This window comes from Suricata suricatta, chromosome 8, assembly GCF_006229205.1.
Source record: "Suricata suricatta isolate VVHF042 chromosome 8, meerkat_22Aug2017_6uvM2_HiC, whole genome shotgun sequence".
Taxonomy (NCBI): Eukaryota; Metazoa; Chordata; class Mammalia; order Carnivora; family Herpestidae; genus Suricata; species Suricata suricatta.
Genome location: NC_043707.1, coordinates 96,804,937 through 96,823,813, shown reverse-complemented (window position 1 = coordinate 96,823,813; position 18,877 = coordinate 96,804,937). Strand labels below are relative to the sequence as shown.

The following is an 18,877-nucleotide window of genomic DNA, read 5'->3' as shown; positions in this document are numbered from 1 at the left end:
TGAATGCAAACATATGGTATCAAAGGATAGATACCATCTTTACCTTTTTATATCTGGGAAATAACTGGCATTCTCCTTAGAAAGGGAAATGTTTCCCCGTCAATCACGGGGAGCCCCTTGGGTATGGCAACCTTGCCCCTGCCAGAGAAGGGGTGTGAAGAGCCAGAGCCTCCTCCTACCTTTCCAACTCCCTTTCTGACTCTACCATCTGCCGTGATTCCTTCCTCCTGCTGTGGCCATTTCAACCTAACAGTGGTTCTGCTAGAATCTGTAGGAAGATGTCTTTCAGGGTGAGCATTACTTGCTATTTGGGAAGAAGACACACCACTCAGCAGGGAGCATTTCAGTCCAGTGTTAAGCACAGGGACAGGCTCTGGGATCAGAGAGATCCAGATGCAAATAGATCCCTTTATTTCCAAGTTTCATGGACTTCAGGCAAGCTATTCATCTGGGCCTCAGTTGACTCTCCTATAAAATGGGAATACTAGTATAAAGGTGGTTTTTGAGCTTAAATAAGCCAATATTTCACCTCCACCACACCCTCTCTTCTGCCGTTTATCTAGCCATAGTCTTTTGATGGACTGTGCAGAATCACTTGGTCTTGCAACATATGCACTCTGACCATCCTAGACACTTTGTCACAATAGGGAAGGGTGCTGAAATCCCAACACACTTTGGAACATTGTCTGCTCACTCAGCAAACCATACTGGATAATAAAACCTAAGCTCTGGGGCATTTGCTGATTATCTGCAAAGATAAAGACTTCTAACCCTACACAGGTGTATACCCTTACCTGACTCACAGGACTTGGAGGAATAAGAGCTTTGTTCTTCCAAACATCAAAATTCAAGCCCAGCCACTGCCATAGGCAGCACACTGAGCTTAATGAAGCAGTGGGATGAACTAATATGGCAAATCTTATAGCTTTACTACCAATATGGCTCACATCACGCTAAATTACGGCAGCAGACGTGATTGGACACACATCACAAAAGGAGAAGCAGTTCACAGAACGGTAGGAATTTTCAAAGCCACATAATAAGAATCTCAAGAGCCAGCATTTAGGGGAGATGTTTGTGTTTTGTAATTTTCTTTCTCCTCGTGCAAATCGTTCTCTCCCACACTTTATGATAATCAATTCAACAAACACTTACTGAGTACTTACCAGGTTCTGAGTGCTGTGCTAGGAATGCATGGCTAATGGCAGAGACAGAAAAATAAGCCAAAAATTATAATGTTTTGAATGAGTATAGGGTACTATGGAAACCCCTCACAAATTCAGCTAACTGAGGCTTTCTTGGTCATGAATTCATTCATTCACTCACTTATTCATTCAACCAACATTGTGGCACACCTACATCTTTCAACATTGTACTTAGTGGCAGAAATGAAGTAATTAACAAGACAAACATGCTGCCATCACAGGATTCCCAGCCTAATGAATGATACAGAGGTTCAGAAAGACAACTAAAAACATATTACAGTGAGCTAAATGAGACCTCTGAGAGCACACAAAATAGTCATGACCCACAACTGGGGGGCCGTGAATATGGGTTGCAACAGTCACCGAAGCATTTCTGCGGACAAGGATATCTAACTTCAAACTAAAGGATAAGTGGAGTTAGCTCTGAAAAGTGTAAAGTAAGACACATTCTTTGGAGAAGAAATAGTATTTGCCAAATCCCAAATGTAAAAAATCACATGGTATGATCAGGGAACTGAAATTAATTCAGTCGTGCCACAGAACAGACTATTGTTATGGCACAGGATTGAGAGATGTGACCAGAAAGATAAGGAGGTGCCAGACCAGGCAAGGCTCTTTTATGCCACAAGAAGTGGGGGAGGGAGATGCTCTACCCTGAGGGCAGTCAGAGCTGCTCACTGTGCATCAGAAGCAGAGGGGAGATCTGATCGCATCTTCAGATTACTGAGTGGTGTCCAGAACAACGTAAGGGTGGAAAATACTGAAAACCTGAATACCACTTAGGAGAGTGTGAGAACGATCCAGATGGCAGAGAGAAGTAGCCTGGACTGTCTTTGGGAGAGGGGCAGCAAGGACAAAGAGAATGGATGGCTTTGGGAGGCATTCAGGAGGTCACAGGGGCTGACGGCAGCGATTAATTGAGAACATTGTTTTGAAGCACAAAATGTCAAGGATGATGGCTCAGTCAGATGCCTGCTGGGTTCTGAAGGGTGACTAGGAGTAGGCCAAGTGAGTGGACAGAGGGAGAAGGATGACCCCAGTAGAAGGAGCAGGGCACACAGACGTCACAGAGGAGAGTCCTGGGGCCTAAGGCTCAGTGTGGCTCGGGGTGGGAGGAGGCACAGCGACATCCAAGGAGACAGGGACCAAATCCCAGTGGGCTTGCTTGGTGTGCTGTCCTCTATTGTATACTGCTGGGGCTTTATAATACATTCAAGGAGGAAGGAGGTATGAAGGAGGGTTTGAAAAAATCCTGACTTCTTAGAAGAGAACCTCTTAAAATGAGGCCCTGAGCTGAGTCACCTATGAAACCTGAAATGAGTTTGTCTTTAGGGAATGACCACAATGAGTGATGTGCCCTGTAAGAAATCCAAGGCCATGTGCTCCAAGAGAAGACCGAATTCTTTCCTCACCGCACATCATACAACTGACAGCCAGTCTTACATAAGGAATGGACTTCTTGACCCAAAACAGTATTCCCTCCCTACCAAACCCTTCAACTCAAGAGCTTTATGGATCAGCCTCAGAGAAATTGATGTCATCTTGTAATTAAATCCTTGATTTTGAATTTCTGAAGCCTGCAAATCAGAGTCAGTAAAGAACATTAGCTCATCAAGATCCAAAACCCTGCCAAGACAGAATGGTGCCATAAATTTACATGATGTGGCTAATCTGTTTCCAAGCCTTCTCCACCAAAAAGAGAGTACAGCCTCTGTCATTTTTTCAGATTCCTCAGCCCCCTACCATCAAGGCACAGGGCACACTCCAAGCACGCTTTCAGGAAAGACCTTACAGAAGTTAATGTCTGGCAGCCCTAGTGCTTTCCAGCTTACTCAGACAAGCCACATAACCTAGGGCAAGTCTCTGGCCTCCCTGAACATTATTTTGTTACGTGTTCCACAGGGTGATGTAAGATTTGGGCTCATTAGGGGCAATTTATCTAAAATGGCTAGCATGCTGGAAGCACAAAATAAATGATGTCTGTTAATAAACGTTTATAGCTTAACAACACGGCCCATTCTCCTTTGTATTTCCTGTTGACCTTCTCTGTTGTTATTGAAGCGAGCATCCATCTGAAGACGGCCCAATTTTTTTTTCTCAGTGATTCCACCCTGTGCCTCTGGAGAAAAGGGTACCTTCTACTTTCCTTTACATCCTACAGTACTAGAAGAGCTGCCTCTCGGGGCTGGAAGTGGAGCTGGGGGTCTGGCAGGAAAGGGAGAGCTTCCCCTTCTCCATTTATGCACAGAGAACTGTGGCAGGTAGGTGCTGTGAACCATTCACTGTGTAATCCTCATGGCAACCCTTCAAGACAGGTGCCATTATCCCCATTTTATGGAGGAAGAAGTTGAGGCTCAGTAAGATAAAGTACCACCTGAGTGGCTCAGTCAGTGAAGCGTCTGCCTTCAGCTCAGGTCATGATCTCATGGTCCATGGGTTTGAGCCTGGCATCTGGCTGTGTGCTGAAACTTGGAGGCTGGAACCTGCTTTGGATTCTGTATCTTCCTTTCCCTCTGCCCCTCCCCTGCTAGTGCACATGCACTTGACCATTCTGTCTCTCAAAAATAAACAAACATTAAAAAAAGAAAGATAAAGTAGCTAGCCTGAGATACACAAATAGAAACTGTGAAATCCTAAATCAAACTTAAGATCATCTAATTCTAAAGCATGACCTCTTCGAGGAGTCTTCATTGTAAAGAAGAGGGAACAAACATACCAAGAGGTTAATCCTAAGAAGTCAAATTGTCTGCAGTCTGAGGAGCTGGAAAAACTCCAGCCTGGGGACCCATTTCTGGGCTCCAGCCCCGACTGCTCCTGAGCGATGGTCAGCAATTTCTTCTGATGAGAGCTCATCTGTGAGCAAGAGGCTCCCACTAGCCCCCAAATGCTAACTCCTTAAAACCTGTCTGTTCTTCAATTTCTAGTGAACTTACTCATGTTTCAGTGTATACACCCTTGTAGCATATTGTGCTCTTTGTGTTTATTAGGATGAAAACTCACTTGCTTTTGGTCAGGAGAGCAATGAAAAGAGTTTGAGTAAGAATTTTCTTTATTAGATGAACATGCAATATTTTAATTAACAAATACAAATTTGGGGTAAAAATAAAACATTTTATGAATTGTTGTAGGCTAAGAATGAATACAAGTAGCAAAGTAGAGAAAAATATATCTTTTCAAGGAAGAAGGAGACCTCTAAAAATCAGAATGGCTTTCTTAAGGTAGAAGTTCTTTGACCTCATGAACCAGCTGCAGTCAGGGTCTACTTTCCAGATATTTCTCGCTCCCCACAGAACACAGCACAGACATGGCTCACATCTGGGGCTGGATAAACACTTGTGGACAAAAAAACCTAAGTAATTAATTAATGCTTCCTCTAGGTTTCCGATTTGGTCGAGGAAATCTAATTTCCAACATCCATCTGGTGCCTGAGGAAACAGAAGCTGGAAAAGTGGAGGTGACCTGAGCCAGTGGAAGGACCTAGAGTGGCAGGCCTGAAGTACGAGCCCAGCCCCAGTGTCCTGACAGAGCGCAGGCAGCCTCACCACAGGTCAAGGACAGCAGGCAGAGGCAATGAAACAGCAGCTCTGCACCAACAGCCCAATCAAGAGAATTTTTAAAAAACTGAAGGCCTAAGGACCCAATAGGATGATGCCTACGATAGCACTTTACAAGCCCCACAGTGGTAAGCTGGTGGTAACAGGTATTTTCTGGAGCTAACTGCATAGTTGAGGGATTAGACCTTGAATACGGCATCACTGAAACCGTCCCTTAATAAAAATTAACCAGAATTTTCTAAGAAACCTCCTGAGAGTTCGCACGGAGGCACACAGCCATGGTTCAAACTCTGACATGGCTCCAAAGCTGAGTTATCTCCCATATGACCGCCAACTTCTCCTAGACCCGTCAGGACTTTGATTCCTGTGGCCAAATCTTTCAGAGGAAATAAGGTAGCATTTTCTTGTTGTTGTTTTGTTAACTAAAGATCCTTGGATAAAACTCTAATATAAATATAAGGAAAGTGAAGAAGTTTATGTCCGTGTGCTTCTAGAAGATCAGGAGACAGTGCTGAACTGTGATCTCAGAAGGAAGAGGGCAGAACAGCTAACAATGACCAAGCAACTGCCGTGTTGCAGATCCCTAGCTGGTCCCTAACCCATGATATCTCCCTCCCCCATCAGATGACAAGTATTATACACATATGCGCGTACACACACACACACACACACACACACACACAAAACAGGATTTGAAGAGGCTAAATAACCAATCTCTGGTTACACAGCAAAGAAGAAAAAGAGTCAGAATGTAAAACCAGGTCTGGCCCCAAAGTTAGTGCTCTTTCTACCACACTAAGCTACCAGATGGAGCCAAATGAAAAACTCCAGGCTCTGCCTCCAGAAACGTCTGCACGTGCTCATCCTGGGACACATTCCTCTACCACAATCTTCTATTGGATGGCCTAATGCTGGGTTTACCCATAACAAGAAGTGTGTCAACTGTTCTCCCCTTTGATGGCAGGTAACGAACCTGAAAATGTACATTCTCGTCCTCCATCAAATTCCACTCCTGGAATCAGAGACGTTTGACAAGCTGCATGTGTAGTGACACAATCCAATAAAAATGAAATGAAGAAAACAATTTCATTTCTGATGACTTTCAAGCTTTCCCTTATTTGAATTGTGAATACTCCAGTTACATCTCATACATGGCCCGTCTAGAAATGCATTTTATGGTGAAATGTGCCACTATGTGACTTGTATTAGAAACTCTCTGACTTTGTTTCAACAGCCTGGGTTAAAGAACTAGGGTGGTAGGTTTGTGAGAAATTCTAAAGGGCCTCTTAACTTTCTTTATGCCACTCTCCCTCATGATAGATAACCCACACTGTCAGACATTCTTCTTTAGGAAATAAAATATCTGCCCCCACAACCATCTAAATCACGGAGTGGGGGAAGGGGGAAAACTCTTCTAGTCTGTAATGCCATGTAATAATCTGAGAAATGTTCTTATAATACAATGTCAAGTAACACACAAAAAATAATGTCAAATAACAAAGCAGGATATGAAATTGTATGAACAGTATGATCAAACACATATCCTGAGAAGGCAGTCCAAAAGGAATTAATTTAGAATGTTAACAGCAGTTATTTTTGATTAATGGAATTAGGCATGCTTACTTTCTTTCTTTTAATTTTCAGTAATAAGCATATATAGCTTTTTAAAAGTCAAATAAATTTATTAAAAAAAGAAAAACATATATTTTTCCAGAAGGGGGCTTAAATATTATTGTTTCCTTAACATCAAAAATCACTGTATGAAATTATAAACTTTAAAACACCAGGCATGAAGATTGTTCAAGAAATGGAAGTTATATGCCAATCATGCTGATGAATATAGATATATATCAAAATCCTAAGATTAAAAAATCAAATCCATATACAGAAAATAATACATCATGAATGAACAGTATTTAGAAAAACCCATCAGTAAATTCCACCACAATATAAATTATGTGGAAAAATATGTATAATCATTTAAATAAATTTAGGAAAAGCATATGATAAAATTCAACATGCAAATACAGTATTTATTAAAAAAATACCTCCTAGACAATGACAAATGAATGAAAGCTAATAAAAAAAATCTCTAGTAAGAACTTAAATATCACACTTACATGAAGCTTAAAAGCATTTCCATTAATTGAAGACCAAGTTAAGGATACTTACCATCACTAAACACTTTACTGACTGACCCAGCCAATGCAATAAGACAAGAGAAAGAATAATTACTTAAGGGTTAGGGAAGAAAACAGAAACCTACTTAAAAGGTTACATGTTGCTTCCATGGAAAATAAAAGAGGAGTTGGAAGAATTAGTTTAAAAGTTTAGTAAATAATATTATAATCAAGATTCAAGATAAACAAACAAACTATTAATATTTCCTTTTAAGGTTCTACTTATGTTGGTCCAATATATATGGAATACTTAGTGTTCCACAGTGAAAACTGAAGAATATGAAACAAATCCTGTTACAAACAGGATTTTTAATGTATGTATGTGCTTTCATGGTGCCTTGAATCAAATAAGTATTTCAAGAAATGATATGCAGTAAGATACAATTCTTAATACATATTGTTTGTCATTGCTACCTCACTACCAACAGTTGTAAATTCTTTCTTTGTGACAAATCAGCTATATACTTTTTAAGATCCCCTTGCTCTAGAATAGAATAGGAGACAACAATACAATGAAGATAATGAAGATGAAGAAGAGGAAAATGAGGAGGAGAGAGTAGAAATTGGAGAAGAGAAATAGAGAAGAGACAGAAATGGAGAAAGATGATAGGGGAGGAAGGGGGTGAGAAGGAGAAGGGAAAAGGGAAGGAAAAAGAGAAAAGGAAGAGGAAAAACACAGTAAAGGTGCTTTGTTGATTCTTTAATATATGCCAAGTACTATACTAGTATTAAATTTGCCTTATTTCAATCATTTTTCATAGTAAGCCTTTGAATTTTGTAATATTCTATCCTTCTTATAGGAGAGAAAACTGAGGCTTAGAGAGATTAAGTAACATTCAAAGGTCATACAGTTAGGAAGTGGCATAGTGAGAATCTGAATCCGGTCTGCCTGCCCAGACTCCATGGTATTGGTCACTCACAAGCTGGTACTCCTTACATGTGTATCATGCTGATTTTAGAACCATGTAAGGCATTAAGATGAGGAGGTTCTAAAAAAGTCACCTTCATGCTCCTATTCCAAATCTTCAACTAAGCCAATGTTCTGGAAACCTCAATCCTTTCCTGAGGATGCTCCTCATTTTGCATGTTAAAATCAAGAATGAAAAGATAGGCAGTAAGATACAATTCTTAATACATTAAGCATTCAAGAGCACAAGTTTAGTGGAAAGGTTAAATTTGAAGCAAAAATATTACTTGTCAGTTTTCACTGAAAAAGCATTTGAATTCTAGTACATACTGTGCTTTGCAATCTCCGCCCCCTACCCTGCCCCACATAGCCGTTCTCTCAAGACCTGTTCTCTCACCCACTTGCTTTCCTTCTATTATTTTTAGGTCGTGATGCATAAAATACAAGGTCTGCATTAAGTTTTATGAAATAAGAGAGACTACTTCCAAAATATCTGTGCTTCAAGGAAACATCCAAAGCAAAATTTACAACCCTTCCTGAGGTTGTGGCTGTCCAGGAGCTGCACATGTATTACATTTATGTCCCCTGTTTCCTACAGAGTGTCAGACAAATGTCATCCTGAAACATGACTGGGCAGGCACAGCAGTGTCTCAAACAAATCACTGCCTATACAACGCACCTAAGTGCATCCCGGTTTGCAAGTCCATATTGACTGATTTCAAGACCTGAAAGAGAAGTCTATTAATCCTCCTCTGTGCAGCTCAGAAAATGGGGAAGAGAAAGGGCTGAAACCACAGGGAACATGCACACGCACACGCACACACACAAAGCATGAAGTTGCTCATACCTAATTGCAACAAGGAGACAAACACACTCAAAGGCATGGTCATAAAGCCACAGGACCCAATTCTCCAGAAAACATGAAAAGTGATAGAATTATTTTATGATCATCCCATGCATGCCAGTCCTCATTAACAGATATTTATGTGCCTCTGCGTCAAGCACTTTCTAAGTTAAAGGGTGAATGAGAGGTCCAGGTCTGAAGGAATGTATATTACAGCTGACTAAAACACAGGACATTTTTAATGAAGTGAGATACTAACAAAGTGTTATTTCAGCAAAAACAAAAGCAGCTGACACCTTGTGGGGAATAAGGTAAGCACTAACCTGAGGAATAAGAGGGAACCGGTCTAGGAAAAATTGGAGAGCGACCTAAGGATTTCAGGCTGGATTAATCATTCAGTGGTTCTCCAAGTCTGGTCTCTAATGCAACAGCGTCAATATCATGTCAATATCATTGGGGAACTTGTTATAAATGCAGGCTTGGGCCTTACCCTAAACCTACTGAACCAAAAACTCTGGGATAAGACCCAGTAATCGGTGTTTTAACAAGCCTTCCAGGAGATTCTGATGCTGCTAGAATTTGAGAACCTCGGGTAGGTGCAACAGTGAACTACAGTGGACACAATGCCTGGAGGGTAAACATGGTTGGATGGGGGTCAGGGGGCCTGGCAGAGATGGTTCTGGAAGGAGGAGTAGAAGGGATATCAAAACAGGCTTTATATGCTATGAACATAATTTTGGGATTTTACCCAAGCAATTATGGAAAGCCATTAAATATTATACGACAAGTACAGAAAACAGCAAATTAAGTTGGCAACCATTAAAAACCATATGCCATCACGAAGACAGTACTGTACATCATTCCAGAGATAAGGCACTACACAGGTAAATAGCTGGTAAGAAAGGAACAAATCAATCCTACCTTTCTTTCTGGAGTCTTTCTTGGCGCTGGTTTTCACAGCTACTTGAAGTTCTGTCTCAGTTGACATCCTACTAAATCCTTAGTCCACTTCACACAGATCCCGGGCCTCGGCCAGGCTCATGGAGGACTCCTCTCCAAGAGAATGACTCCTCCCTTCAGAAACAACGTTCCGAGCTGCACATTTCATTCACTCCTTCTGAGTGCTGCAAATCAAGGAAGAGAACGTTCAGAATCATCACCCTTTTGAGGTTAAACAAAAATTAGTGGGAGGAGAGGAAATGAACTATTAGACACACAAAAACAGGAAAAACTTGATCTCCATGTACGAACTGCTTACATAATTTCATCAAGTCATTGGTGGGGTATGTAGCAAAGGGAATGAGAGGTCTGTCTGAAAAATTGTCTCTCAAACTAGGTGCATAACTCAAAATAGATCTTTTAAAACTGGATTTTCAAGGACAAAAGCGAACTCCTTGTTTTCCATGTTTCTTGCTTTCAAGCACTAGATGCCACCCAGAAAATACTGCAAAGGCCTATTTCCTGAGCAACCCCGTCGAGACATTTCCAACAACAGGGCACCCATCCATCAGCCAAGCTTGATCAGAGCCTTGGCAGCTAAAGCAGATCATAGGGAAGTGACCTGTGGTCTGTCCCTCACGGCCAGGCATCAGAGGGGACATGGAGTTGACATACAATTGGGCTCCAAGGGTAAGGTGACAAATAGGGCTGAGAAACTTTCCAGCAAGCCAATTTTTATGTCCACTTTTTCCTCAGCTAGAAAAGCAGACATGCATTTAATGTGGGGAGAAAAAGAAAAGAATCAGGCAGCTACACATTCCGTTCATTCTTTCTTTAATAACTATGCATTGCACACTACTAGGTACTATTAAGTCCCGACACTGTGCTGGGAAGAGATAATAATGATAATAATGATAATACAAGCACTTCAATTACAGCTAGTATTTACCATGCTCTTACTATACACTATGCCCTCGGCTGCTGCTTCACATACATTATCTCATTTGATTTCATTTAAATTGAATGAATGTATTTCCTGTGTCAAGTCAACAGTCTTTCCCAGTGACTATCTATCTGATAGTTATATCTGAGAGTTCAGTTGAAAATAAACATTTCGCTAGTTATCCATTTTTAAAGAAAATTAAGATAAAGCTACTGGAAATGGATCTTTAAACTGTGCAGCCAATTCTTAGCTCATCCTACTTAGCTAGATTGCTTGAATCCAGAAAGGCTGACCCTGAATGCCAGTTTCCGTTCAAAAAAGGTAGTAAAATGAACCTCCTAATCATGACAACTAAAGACGGCTTAACTAGAATATCTAATATAAAAGTCACCTAAAATACAGCAATGCTTTATACCTTCTAGATTCATCCATGTTGTTAAAAATTGCAAGAAAAGATTATGAGATGTGAAGTAAGTCAGAGAAAGACAAATACCATATGATTTCATTCATACCTGGAATTTAAGAAACAAAGTAAATGAAGAGACAAAGAAATACATTTTTATATAGAGAGAATAAACTGGTGGTTGCCAGAGGGGAGGTGGATGGGGGATGGGTAAAATCGGTGGAGAGGATGGAGAGTACACTTCTCCTGATGAGCATGGAGTAATGCATACAGATGGAATCATTACATTGTACACCTGAGACTAACAGAACACGGTGTGTTAAACGTACGTGGATAAAAAAACAAATATAATAAGTAAAATTATAGTAAGGCTCGATAATGGGGAAATTCCCAGCTTATCTAAAGATCTTTGGTTTGTTTATTTGCTAACAAGTTAACTATTAAAAAAAAATACTGGTACTGATTGAAGCTGTCTGAACTATAGGATACAAAGTTACAACCAAGGAAAATGGAAAACTGTCTTCCTGGAATGGGGTCCATAAAATCATATACAGAAAATGAGAACTTTTCCTGCCACCTTCGTGCCATCTGTCTGCACCACCCCTCTAGCCCTCACCCTCTTCCTAACCTGCCTCCTGACAGAAGACAGCATTCCATGGGGGATGACAGAGCCACAAACCTTGGTCATACAGGGACACAATTCATTTTACTAATGAGGCTTTATGATTATATTCTATTAATAATTATTAATAAATCCTTTAATAAATTCATTAGTAATAAACAATAAACTACAGATAAAAATAGTTTATTAATAATACTGCACCGAATATCTACTAAGAATGTACCATGGGCCAAGTGCAAACACTGGCTCATTCATGTCAAAAGACAGCTACTATGCAACCATACTGGCTACGAATATTTCTGTCCTCAAAGATACTCAGAGGAGCAGAGATGTCAGTCATGTGAGGGACTGTAATACACACAACCAAAACTAAAATAGACAAATACCAGGTATACTCAGGCACAAAGGAGCAAGTATTCCCCTATGCTTGGAAGAGTCAATAAAACTTCTCAGGAGGAGCCTTATACTGTGGAGTCTTGAAGAATAATTCTTACATTAAGTGGATAATAAGAGAAAGAACCAATGGGCACTCAATAAATACATGTATAATAAATACACGAATCATAGTTTTGGGGAAAGGATCAGCTGTGTGAAGTTAAGGAGGCTTGAAATCAACAGCTTAACTAACAAAAGAGAACATAAGTCTAGAAGGGAGGTGACATAAAATCTTCCAAATTTTTCCTTGTGCTGCTACCTTTCTATGGAATCTTTCTTTTTGAGTCTGCCTTGACATTCTGTTGACCTCTCAACGTTCTGTTCAAAGAAGTATCTTAGGCAGAAAGGTTTTCCAATATCTCAATTAAATAGAATCTCTCCCTACTTATATTATGATCTGCTTTTTGTCAAGCTGCATAGTTTCAGCCACTTACAAGCAATGTGATACTGAGTAAGTTACTCAATCCCTCTTTGCCTCAGTTTCTCGATCTGTACAATGGGGGTAACAGTATCAACTTATTAAAGTGGCTGCAGAAATTACGGGGACCACATACATCACATGATTAGGAGAGTGTCTGGCGCACCTCCTGGAAAACATACAATAAATGTGAAACACTAATAATTTCCTGTGTTAACTGCTGAAGGTTGTATGGGGGTATGTGGCTGCAAATCCATCCTATTATCCTCCCTTTATAGAAGAGGAAACTAAGGCAGGTTAGGTCTGCTTTATAAAGACACCACAGAAAGAGATAGAATCTAAGATATGTCCATCGGGTTGGCTTTGCACACAGTAGGTATCTAACACATAAAAAATAAAATGAGCTGAAATATATATATTTTACACAATTCCAAGCATTCTTAAATTGTCTGTATATACAACTGGCTAGGAACTGGGCCATTTTTCCCCCTTAAACTTTATATAAAAAGCCCAGGATAGCTCCTCTCCCTATTCCGTGGGCATATCCAGCCCCACTTGTCCGACAAAACTAAGACTGTGCTCAAGTGTTAGAGAGCATTACTTGAAGTCCATCCTGTTATCAATAATGAAAGAAAACCAACATCATCTCATAAGTAAAAACTTAGATACGGAAGCTGCCTGTAGAGACCATACCCTGGCCCAGACCCTGGAATCCCCTTTAATTTTCCAGAAGCCAGAGGTTGGGAAAATGCTGTGAAGTAACTCCAAATTATTCAGGAAATTCGTTCCTTTGTAATTAAGGAGATTAAAGGCCCCCAGGGCCAGAAACCATGTGACAACTCAAATCATTTCCCCCCAGTAAAAGCTGTGGAACCCTATCAGTTAAATTCAGGCTCGCCTAGAATTTTGAAATGCTTCAATAATGTTTCTTTGCTCCACACAATCTGCAGTAATTTAATATTCCTGAAGTATGTCAGGTTTTTTATAATGAGCTCTTCAAATCTAAATGTGAATTATGTAACATTCCACTACAGACATTCTGTCTAGTGAACTGCTTCTAAATGTAAAATCCCGTGTTCAGCAATGGGGGGGAGGGGGGGTACAGTTTGAGGAGGCACAAAAACACCAAACCACAAAGCAGAGAAACAGAAAGGCCTTTAAAAAAAACAAAAAACAAAAACTATAAAGCACAAAGGTTTGAGCAGCTACAACAGAACAATGCACTAAAACACCTACTAGAACACAAATCTGTGCTTTCTCTCCCCCCCACCCCTCTCAGACGACCCTACAGTAGAACAGCTAACGTTTATGAGGGCCCACTGTTTGCCCGCTACGCGCTATGAACTTCTTGTATTTAATCTTTCAACTACTTGAAGAGTTATATATTATTTTTAAAAAATTTTTAATGTTTTATTTATTTCTGAGAGAGACCAAATGTGAATGGGAGAGGGGCAGTGAGAGAGAGGGAGACACAGAGCTGGAAGTGGGCTCCAGGCTCTGAGCTGTCAGCACAGAGCCTGATGCGGGGCTCGAACTCCCAAACTGGGAGATCATGACCTGAGCCAAAGTCAGACATGTACCTGAGTCACCTGGGCACCCCAAGAGTTAGGTATTTTCATTTAACAAACAAAGAAAAGCAGAAGTTGGTTTAGGAGCTTGTCCGTGGTCACATGGCTATTAAGGAGCACAGAACAGGGCAAAGTACAAAGTACTCTTTGGCCTCCTTCACTCAGAACACTCCGAGATGCCCATCAGCTGGTGAGTAGATAAACAAAATGTGCTATATCCATACAAAGGAGTATTAGTTCAGCCATTTAAAGGAATGAGGCACTGATACATGCTACAGCATAGAGGAACCTTGAAAACATCATGCCAAATGAAAGAAGTTAAACACAAAAAGTCACACACTGTTTGATTCCATTTATATGAGCTATACGAACAGATACATCCAGAGATGGAAAGTCGATCTGTGGGTGCCAAGCACTGAGGGAAGCAGGGAAGGAGGAGCATGTGCTTCATGCGTCCAGGGTCCCCTTTGGGGGTGATAAGGTTTTGGAACCAGACAGAGGCGGCGGTTGCACAACACCATAAATGTAATAAATACCATTGGATTGTACACGTTAAAATGGTAAATTTTATGTGAATTTCCCCCAAATCAAATAAAAACAAAGAAAAATAACCTCCAAGCCAGGTCCCACAACCAGATTGAAGCCTTTGTGATATGCTAAGAACACTGAAGTTTCCATCTAAAAGGATAATCCAGGGGCTCTTGGGTAGCCCAGTTAGCTAAACCGCTGACTCCTGATCTCAGCTCAGGTCATGACCTCACAGTTAGTGAGATCAAGTCCCGAGTCAGGCTCTATGTTGACAGTGTGGAGCCTGCTGGGGATTCTCGCTCTCTGCCCATCCCCCCTCCAATAAATAAATAAACCTTAAAAATTAAAATTAAAAAAGAAAAGGATATCACTGACTTGAAACACAGAGGAAGAGATGGTCTTCCCAGAGGCAGGACTTTAGGTTCATGTGGCCACAACTGCGGGGGTTAAAAGCTGCAAGCCACTACCTGCGCAGTGATTTTGTGATCTGGGCATTGTAATCAGTTTTATGCAAACTATAAGCACCCAAAACAGGCCACTTCTTAACAAGGTGCAAGAGTTTCCAAAGGGAGAGACAAGGAGGCTGTTTCCTCATCAGTCAAGTAGAAAGACCACAACCAAGTATGTAACAACTGGAAGATCACGGAGATCTGGGCAGTTACAAAAAGAGACATAAATCTGCTTGTCTTCACATAACGAGACACTGGATGAACAAGGCAGAATACAATGACACTGTTTTGTTCCACGGGGAAGTCGGGGTAGTGATGAGGTGACTGGGCAGAAGGTTATGGCAGAGGGTGATATGTCTCGGAGTACAGCTTTCTGTATAATTTCCCCATTTGGAAGCTATGGCTCTACCTCCCTGAAAAAATAAATGAACAGGCATGGGAAGTAGGGGGAGGCTAAGGCTGGAAGTGGATTGAGACAAATTAATCCAATTGTATCTCACATGAACATCGCACAGTCACTGAAGGGGTGAGAGAAAGAACTAATCCAAATAATTAATGAAGACAGAATTTGACTGTTTACATTCAGTCTTGAGCAGGATTGTAGCACAAGGAGCTGCAAAAAAAAAAAAAAAAAAAATCAAACTCCTTTCAGCAGGATTTTTTTTGGGTAGTGTTTTGGGCCAAGCAACTGCAAAACTATTTTAGATGTATTACAAGATTGGACAAAGGGAGACACGCTTTAATGCTCTTGGTATAAAAGAAAAGACATTAAATTATGGAAAGGGTGAAGCTAGGAAAGGATACTGTGGAGATAGACTGGAAATTGGTGATTTCCAGCAAACTCACGATTTATAAAATACACACACATCAGTATACGTATGTGTGACACATGCGTTTATATAAATACATTTCCTACCTTTGTCCACTGAAGGAGCCTAGAAGTTAAGAGGTCCAAGTAACAACACAATAGTTAATACCTAGATTTTGGGTTTTTACTACCAATCCTAGTTAAAAGAACCAGTGGTTCTGGGAGAAATAGGTGATGCCCAGGATGGGGTAGGGCAGGTGCAAGATGAGCCTGAAATATCTTGTTATTCCTGCAAATAAGGAAGTGCTCAAGACAAACACAAATGACGGGTGTATGTCATGCAGACACAGAAGCCATCTTGAAGGTATGGTCACTGGCCCAATCTGGAATGATTTAAACACCATTGTAATTTAAGGATGGTAATCAATAATAAACCACTGGAAAAAACACAATCCATGAATCCATAGTGATAACAGATAAAAGGAAGAAGGAACGGCTGTCTTGCTAGAGAAGAACAGGTACTGTCTGGGATAGAGAGAGAGTGTGTGAGGAGCAACATTCTGCAGCCATCAGAATAAATCTTAGGCAAGAATCATCTATAAAGGCTAAATCTAGGAAAACTTTTGATGCAAAGGCATTGGCAGGTCTTCAAGCATCTTCCCACCTACTGCTTATAGTTGTGTGACTGATTACACAATGAGAAATTGAACAACACCTCAATTAGTTTATCAAAATTAACATTAACAAACAGGGGCAGATGGAGATCATGTAATACCATGACTAGAATACATCACTACCATGTAGTATTCCGGCCAGGAATTTAATCAGATCACGTATTTAAAAATGAAGGGGGGAGGAGACTGTACCCTTCAAAAGGATAGTAATATAAGACAAAGAGAAGCTGGGGAAATATTTTAAAAGAAACTAAACAGATGTAACAACTAAATGCAACACCTGTAGAGGATTGTGTACTACAGTGAAAAGAAATACTACAAAAGGGATTACTAGACCAAGGGACACATGTGAACAGAAATGGTATATTCGGTAAAAATAGTATATGAACATTAAATTTATTCAACTTGATAACTTTCCTATGGTTATGTAAGGGAATGTCTGAATTCTCAGGAAATAAGGCTAAGTTATGTGTACCTTGCCTTCAAATGATTCAGGCAAAAATCATATACCTGCATGTATGTACATACAGGCATATGTGTGTGCATATGTGTGTATCCATATAGCAAATACACGAATACTAAAGCCAACTGGATAAAATATTAGCAGTAAGTGAATCTAAGGGTATAAGGCATTTTATACATTTTATACCTTTTCCTGTCATTTTGAGATTATTTTTAAATTAAAAAAAATTAGAACAAAAATCCAGCTCAGACCCTGGCCCATAAAGGTGTGCAACAAAGCCAGTTCTCGCCTCACTTTTAAATTCAAACCCATTCCAGCTCCCTAGATAGCATGCTTCCCAATTCCCAAGGCTAGGTGAGGTTAGAAGGGCTTGTGGCTGTCAGTTCTAATGACAGATTCCAACTTCACCTTGTGTCTGCCCCGAGTGCCTCACACAGCAGGAGCCTCTGGACCGCGGCTGTTTGACCATCCTGCTCTTCCTGAGCTCTGGGCATCCTGTCTATACTGTGACCCCATGCTGGAGTTAGGCTGCCAAGACTTTTTATCTACCTGCCCCACAGATCACTGCAAACTCCTTCATGATGCAGCCAAAGCTAGCCCTTCCTGAATCCTCTCCCTCTCCAGCCATGGGGTTATAGATTTAGCCTGTCAAATCTTTTTTCTTTTTTTCAAATATGTCAAGGGCTACCTGGTCTGATCTAGCCCATGTAGAAAATGCCTAAAACCTACTCGTTCTGCACATTTGTTCTTTTCAGGGCCAATAAAATAGGAAAAGAGTGAGGTTTTGCTGGAACCCAAAGGCAGTATTTATTTGAAGCTGCTGGAGGTGTCTAAAGTACAAGTGGTCTAGGAGCTTCAGCGGAAGCCGACTCAAGGAGACCCCAACTCTCACTACTGATAAAAGACCATCATCTCCACAGCAAGCACAGCCACCACCTGTTCTGGCCAAAGACTTCAAGAAAAATAATACGCTGACTTTAAAACTCTGAAAGCCACAAAGTTCATGGATCAACTGTCCCACTGTTGACCCACTGGAGGCTATTTTGCTGTAATTAAGAGGGGAGAAAATCAGAGGTGGGGAACATCTCTTGGTCTGAGACCCCATCTTCATTATGTTGCCTGGTGATGACATTTACTCTGTGTTGTGAAAAAACAGAAAAGGAAAAGAATCTCAGCTTACAGAAAGCATTATAGAAAGTCATTCTAACAGAATACAAGTGAATAAATGAGGAAAACTGGCATGAAAGGAAACACATAATTGGAAATAAAGGTGAAGGTGGAAATAAGGATAAAGCACCAAAAAAAAAAAATTCTGGACAGTTGTACAAGAGAGGCTATAAAGCTGTCTATGAGATTCCTAGAGGCCAAAGCAAAGAAGGAAATGTGATCAGTTATATGTTTCACAAAGTTTATGCTGGAATAAAGCTTCTTCCCCTCCCCAGTTTGAGCCAGAACTGGAGAATGAAAGGGGCCCATAAGCTTTCATAAAAGCAGCACTGTGTGGTATCATGGCCTTTAGCATCAGTACTGTCTCAATAAAAAATCTAACAGGGAATTTTCAATGTCCCTTAATTTACATTAAGAGCACAATACTAAAGCATAACTTAATTTTTTTAAATGTTTTATTTATTTTTGAGAGAGACAGAGAGACTGTGTAAGCAGGGGAGGGTCAGAGAGAGAGGGAGACACAGAATCAGAAGACAGGCTCCAGGCTCTGAGCTGTCAGCACAGAGGCCGATGCGGGGACTGAACCCATGAACTGTGAGATCATGACCAGAGCCAAAGTCGGATGCCCAACTGACTGCACCACCCAGGCGCCCCTAAAGCATAATTTAGAGGTAATACTTTTAAAGAGGGTGAAAACAATGTGACCCAAGTCATTTTAGATTCTCTATGAATAAAGCATGCTTTCTTTTTTTTTTTTTAACTGACGTAAA

At 40.6% G+C, this 18,877-nt stretch overlaps 1 protein-coding gene across 1 annotated transcript in view; it reads right to left on the bottom strand.

The window, feature by feature from the left end:
* Positions 1-18,877, bottom strand: part of DAB1 (DAB adaptor protein 1) — a 350,013-nt gene that overhangs the window by 267,461 nt on the left and 63,675 nt on the right. The window contains exon 3 of the mRNA XM_029948917.1: positions 9,612-9,814. Within this exon, the coding sequence (XP_029804777.1) occupies positions 9,612-9,678 (67 nt within the window). The 5' untranslated portion in view covers positions 9,679-9,814. The remainder of the gene's footprint in view (positions 1-9,611; positions 9,815-18,877) is intronic.